This window comes from Palaemon carinicauda, chromosome 5, assembly GCF_036898095.1.
Source record: "Palaemon carinicauda isolate YSFRI2023 chromosome 5, ASM3689809v2, whole genome shotgun sequence".
Taxonomy (NCBI): domain Eukaryota; kingdom Metazoa; phylum Arthropoda; class Malacostraca; order Decapoda; family Palaemonidae; genus Palaemon; species Palaemon carinicauda.
The window spans coordinates 142705342-142712510 of NC_090729.1; the positions used below are offsets into that span (position 1 = coordinate 142705342).

At 35.8% G+C, this 7169-nt stretch overlaps 1 protein-coding gene across 1 annotated transcript in view; it reads right to left on the bottom strand.

The window, feature by feature from the left end:
* Positions 1 to 4184: 4184 nt before the first annotated feature.
* Positions 4185 to 7169, bottom strand: part of LOC137641178 (uncharacterized) — a 9300-nt gene continuing 6315 nt past the window's right edge. The window contains exons 4-6 of the mRNA XM_068373617.1: positions 5873 to 6062; positions 4955 to 5118; positions 4185 to 4451 (exon numbers count right to left, since the gene is read on the bottom strand). Coding sequence (XP_068229718.1) covers positions 4185 to 4451; positions 4955 to 5118; positions 5873 to 6062 — 621 coding nt within the window. The remainder of the gene's footprint in view (positions 4452 to 4954; positions 5119 to 5872; positions 6063 to 7169) is intronic.

Here is a 7169-nt window from a genome sequence, read left to right on the forward strand (position 1 = left end):
AGGACCTCGGTGCCCTATTGTTGATCCAACTAAATCAATCAGCATTTTCTCTTTTCCTTTTGGTTATTTCTTTTATTCTCCCATCTCTTCCTTTTGGGATTGAGCTTGTTTACGACTGTGGCTTGTTTGATTATACTTTTGCTGCTTCTTTGGATTTGGCACAGTGTGGGATGGACGGCACTCCATCTCAGCCTGTGCAAATGTAGACGCCATCACCCTCTGGCAGACCCCATTGGGTGAAGACCAAGTTTGTTAAGAGTCGGGCTCTAGTGATCCGGTTTTAAGTCACCCATAATTGCGGGTAATGGGTGACGCCAGTCATTGGATTGCCAGTGGGAGGGGCTAACTATCCCCACTGACCAATGTACGCCCACCTAAAGAGGGGCAGCCCTTTCTAAAAGAGGACTGGTCCCCATTGAAGCCTCCTCTCTTGTTGGGCCACATAGGATAGGAGGACTGACATTCTCCGATAAGAGGTGGATAACCTGGCTTGCTTTTTCCATAAAAACCAACCCCTCTGTTGACGATCTGGAAAACATAAACATGGACCTCGGTACAGACAGCTCCAACTCGGGTTATAGTATTGTAACATTAGAACCCTATTCACGGTATGTAAAGAATGATTATAATAAAAACTAAAGAAGAAGAGAGAGTGAGTGAGAAATGATGGCAGTACAGAAAAATATAGAAAAGTAGAGGTATTACCTGGTCACTATGAAGAACTGAATTATGAATTTTTCTTTTTTTTTCTTATTTTGAAATTGGAAGAAATGAGCATGTAAATGTTTTAAAGTTTACAGGGAAATAGTTACTATATGTGAAGGACAGCCAAAAATTCTTTCACAGGGAAATAGAAGTCTCTTGATTGAGACACTATCCCCATTACTAGGTGAAAGATTAAAAACACTTAAAGCATTGGATGGTCATAGTGTCAAATGCATTTAGTACCCCACTTTCAACCAGAGTTGGGGTTTGATATATGCTCCAGAATTGCTGGACATAGAGGAAAAAGAAATTGAGGATGAACTGAAAAGTCAAGAAGTAGTAAAAGTAATCAGAATGAAAAAGAGAGTTGAGAAAAACATATTCCTCTTGCTATTCTGATTGTACCATTTGATCAATACAGATCACCAAATGTTATTAAAGCTGGTTGGCTATCTTTGCAGGTGAAACCATACATCCCTTCACCACTGCGATGTTATTATTGTCAAATGTGTGGCCATTTAAGCCAGAAATGCAAGGGAACACTAAATAATAAGCCAGCTGTTAGTGCCAACTGTGGAAAAAATAGTCATAGACCATGCACAGAAAATCCAAATTGCATACATTGTGGGAAAACACACCCAGCTACATCTAAAAGCTGTAACCCTCAGATGCTGAAGCCTTGACGAGGATAGGGGATTAGGGCTTAGCAGCGGAGCTTTAGTGAACGGTGAAAACTGATTTCCCACAGGACCTTGGTGCCCAATTGTTGATCCAACTAAATTAGTGAGCACTTTCTCTTCTTTCTTTTGATTACTTTTTTACACTCCCATCTCTTCCTCCTGGGCATGAACTTGTAGACGACTTTGGCTTGTATGACTTTGGTTTTGACTGCTTTATTGGGTTTGGCATAGGGTGGGATGGAGGGCATACCATCTCAATCTGTACAAATTTAGATGCCATCACTCTGGCAGACCCCATTGGGTGCAGACTTAGTCTGTTGAGAGTCGGGCTCTAGTGATCCAGTTTTATGTTGCCCATATTTGTGGGTATTGGGTGACACCAGACATTGGAGTCGTCGGTGGTAAGGGTTAACTACCCTCCTGACCAGAGTACACCCACCTAAAGAGAGGAAGCCTTTCTCTAATAGAGGACTGGTATTGATGATGCTATAGACCTACTGAATGGAACTCTCCATACAGCAGGAGTCAATTCGATTACTAAAACATCAGGACGACCAGTCCCGTTGTGGTCTTCCGAATTAACTGTCTTGCATAGAGCCACCAGAAAGTCTCTTGACTAGAATGTGTAGACGCCGTACTGAGGAAAATTTGATAACATACAAAAAGTGTAGAGATCAGTTCCGTGGTTTCATGAAAGAAGCCCGGCGCCACTCTTGGGTGTCTTTTGATTCCTCAGTCAACAGTAGAACACTACCATCTCCTGAATGGAGGAAAATAAAAAAAGATTGCCGGGAAATTTACCCCAAACCTACCACTAGTGTTGAAGGTGAACAGTCTGTATGTGACTGAAGCAAATGATGTTAGTAATGCCCTGATCAAATGTATCATGTAAGTGTGAAGGAGTTCCTGGTCACCAGTATAGGAGCACCAAAGAAAAGAAAATTTTGAATTTTGCAACAGGAAGTGAAGAGTCATATAATACTCCTTTTACTGAAAAAGAATTTGATTAGCCACTTGCTGATTGTAACGATACAGCCCCTGGACCCGATGGAATTCCATATGCAATGATTAAACATGTACATTTTAATACAAAGTTATTTATTTTAAACATTATTAATAAAATATGGCATGATCTTAGTTATCCAAGTGTTTGGGAACTAGCTATTATTCTAGTCTTTTTAAAACCGGGTAAGGATAAGTTTTTAGCAGCAAACTATCGACCAATTGCATTGACATCTTGCTTATGTAAGATCATGGATAAGATGGTCAATGCAATACTGATCTGGTACCTGGAAAAGAAGGGTATTTTATCACCTGTCCAGTATGGATTCAGTAAAAATGCACTCAAGGACTGATGTGTTGACACAACTCGAGTTCTCTACTTTTGAAGCCTTTGCTTCCAAACAGTACCATGTGATAGTCTTTTTTGACCTTGGAAAGGCATATGATACTACATGGAGATATGGTATGCTTAAAACCAGTCATTAATTTGGATTAAGAGGAGAGCTACCACTGTTTATCTAATAATTTCTTTCACATAGAGTGCATCAAGTGAGAGTAGGGGAAACTCTGCCAGAGAGTAAATGTCAGGAAGAGGGAGTTCCACAGGGTAGTGAGCTGAGTGTAACCCTGTTTGCACTAGCAATTAATGAGATATCCTCCGTCATTCCCCGGGATGTTCTTTCAACACTATTTGTGGATGATCTCTCCATATCATTTGCTGGAGCTCGAATGGCAATGGTCGAGAGGAAACTAAAACTCGCAATTGACAAAATCATTCAGTGGTCTGATATGAATGGGTTTAAGTTTTCAACAAGCAAAACTACTATTGTACATTTCTGTCATATCTGGAGAGTATATCCAGACCCAGATATACATGAAAAGTCAATGGATCCCATGTGTAAGGGAAGCTAATTTTTAGGATTGATTTTAGATTGTAGATTGACATGGGTTCCACTCTTAAAGGCATTAAAAGCTAAATGTCTTGAGGCTCTGAATCTTTTAAAAGTATTGGCCCATACATCATGGGGGCACACCATAAAACTATTCTAAAATTATAAAAGTACTTAATTTTTTCCTAAATTAGATATGGGTGTGTAATATACTCTTTCACTGTCTTGGGTTAGAGTTCTTGAGGGTACACTCGGGCACACTATTCTATCTTATTTCTCTTCCTCTTATTTTGTTAAAATTTTTATAGTTTATATAGGAAATGTTTATTTTAATGTTACTGTTCCCTTTCCTCACTGGGCTAATTTTCCTGTTGGAGCCCGTGGGCTTATAGCATCCTGCTTTTCCAGCTAGGGTTGTTGCTAGCAAGTAATAATAATAATAATAATAATAATAATGATAATAATAATAATCAGCTAACCCAAGCCAATTAAAGATATTGTACATTGTGGTGGTATTAAATTATCCACTGGAGCATTTAGAACTTCACCTATTCAAAGTCTCTTTGTTGATGCTGGAGAATTACCTTTAGACCTTTACCGAATGTCTTCTATCGTTTGGTATTTGTTTAGGTAGCAAAGAATCCTTAATTCTTTAGCCATTCTGACTTTAAGCCTTGTAAGGCATTATATTTTTTTTTTCATATTTTTGAGGCATTACGGCATTTTCCAAGAGAATGAGACCAACCTGACCTCTCTATGACAAAAATTAAGGCTTTTAAAGCAATTTAAAAAAATATATACTGCAAAATGTGCTGGGAAGAAAATAACCCCCTTGGGGTTAAGGGTTGGAAATTTCCAAATAGCCTGGGGGTAAAAGGGTTAACTATATATCTATAAGCTTTTGTTTTCAAAAGAACAAATATCGTTTAGATACATGTATAAAAACTGATCTAGTGCCATTTCCCCCCAAATGCATATCATCGGAGCATTTCTTTTCATTTTTACGAGGAAGCCGCGAGCCATTTCTCGAACACTCCTTTTCGTATAGATCCGACAGAGGGATGGTGCTATTCCAAACGACGAAGGACGGGCTTCTTGGTACTAGCAAGTCGCTGGCAATCTTGTTGTAATAATCGAGAAGGAGCATGTCATCGAAGATGTATGAAGAATATTTCTGCAGGGTATGGAAGAGAAAGGGACAATTATACGTTTAGTGACTTTCTAAAAGAACAAAAGCTGAGAAGTCATGAATTAGTTGAATATTTATGAAAATAGAAATGGAAATAATTCACAGTTTGGATGTTTACACTAGAAAGAAACGAATGTGTGATAATATTTTGAAGAGAAAAAAGATAGAAAGAGATACTAAACAAATGTATACTGGATTCCATTGTATTATATTTCTAACCACGTCAAACAAATATCAGTCATAGGCTCTGTAGTTATTGATCCTCTATTAGAGTAGTTTTTAAATTGAGATAATAATAATTTTTGAAGAAAATGTACAAGTGCCTTTAAAAAGAAACATGATGATATTAACTTACAAAACAAACAGTACAGAACAGAAAATACCCAGACACGAACAAGTAAGAAAACAGAGAGGAGAAAAATAACGATTAAAGATGTAAAACTAGACATTAAATGCAATCGCTTTAAGTAAAGAAACCTTCAAAATACCTCCAGATGATCCTGTAACTTGAAAACTACTTGCGCAGACCTTGAGAAGGTTTTTAGTAGAGGAGAAATGACCTTCAGACGATTGTAAAAAGGCCGAGACGCTACCTTGATGCCTTCGACATAAAGAATGTCTTTTACCTCCTTAACGTGATGCAACGTTGATCCTTTAAGGAAATACAAAACCTTTGGTTAATTTCAAAGCTAGAGGACGATATACAATCTGATAATGGAATATTTCAAAACTTTGTAACTACATATTTCATTGTGAATGTATTCCTCAAACATTATTTTATTTTTTGAAATTAGACACTTTTTCCATTTCTTATAACAACTTGATGATATGGCTATGGAGTCGAGCAGTCGTCAGAAACATTATGCATAAGAAAATACATTGCATATCATGCATATTTTCTGCGCTAAGTGTTGATTAAATTGTAAAAAAAGAGGGGGTTTGAGGTCCCCCCCCTCTTAGGGCTGCCTTACTGATAGAACTCGAGTCTTGCTACAGTCAAGGCTATCTTAAACAACAGCAACAACAACATTGAGTGCCCAATTATTTTGTGATGATAGTGGTTCAAATAGTACATGCTGGTAGGGGTAGTCACCAATATGTTTTGTTTGAGCGCTAGCTTCCGGTAGGTCCCTAAATGTTCTCACTTCCTGACATCTTTGTGTATCTCTGAGATCTAATGTTGGCAAAATATTAGTGAATACATAAACTCCGCTAACGAAAGCAGTAACGACCATCAAAGAATATGAAGCTTAATCATTGGTGTAGAGTAAATCGTTTGCGTCTGAAATAAAATACTTTTAAATCATTGACCAAAACTAACAAGGCAGATAATAGAGTAGGTGAACCCTAACGTAAAGAGAAATGTAATGCTAAATAAGCGTGTAAACAAAGAAGAATTTTCCCACCTAAGAGTAAATGGGTAGGTTTAGTGGCACTCCCATTCATCCAAGAGGACAAAAGGTGGGGTAGTCGCTGTAGGCGTTCATCCCAATAGAAGACGACCCTCAAGGGCACATCCAGGCGGTCAAGTTCGAGGTATCTGTTATTTCTCTTCACCCAATATTTTGATTCATGCTGAAACTTTTTCAGTTTATTCTGGAATATAAATGGAAACATAGCCTTTCATATATATATATATATATATATATATATATATATATATATATAAATATATAATATATATATGTATATAAATATATATATATATATATATATATATATATATATATATATAAATATATAATATATATATATGTATATAAATATATAAATATATATATATATATATATATATATATATATATATATATATATATATATATATATATATATGAAATACATAGGTATGTACATGAATAAATTATTTATTCTACACTAGACCAACTTCATAAGAATATTTATATATATATATAATTTATATATATATATATATATATATATATATATATATATATATATATATATATATATGTATATATATATACTTATATATATGTATATATATATATATATATATATATATATATATATATATATATTCTTACGAAGTTGGTCTAGTTCAGAATAAATAATTTATTCATGTACATACCTATGTATTTCATATGTGCATTTAAGAGGATAGCCAGCTCCCAAGGTGAATTCCTTTCATGTAAGTATAAGATTGATGTGTAAATTACGTAAGACTTTTGTCGTAAATTTTTTTGCATTCTTCATTCAAGTCAGTATATGTAAATTTACGTTATTTTTAAGAATTAACTTTTAATTTCACGTATTTGGTTACGAAGTCTTACGTACCCTGTTTAAGAGTGCTATGTGATCCATACAAGATATGAACAAGGGCTTATGTAAATATTTTTTTATATTTTTATGAGGTATTGCGTCATATTTGGGAGAAAATACGCGATATCTTATATATAATACGTTTTTGGAAGGTTCTCGAAAACTCCAGCGTTAGATTTTATCTTTTTTTATTTCCGAGGACAAAGGTGGGGGGAGTCAGCTCAATGAGAGTTGCCGTATAGCGAGGTTGATTCTCCTGTTTGATATGTGATAGTTGGTAACTCTGGTGTCGCTAGGAGCTGGCCCCAAGTAACAAGGATAATCTATTAGAATATTCTAAAAGTAACCAATTCAAATATATGCGCCCCCAAGAATGAATAGCAGCAGAAGAAACCCAGCCTGTCTTGTGAACGAGCCAAAGTG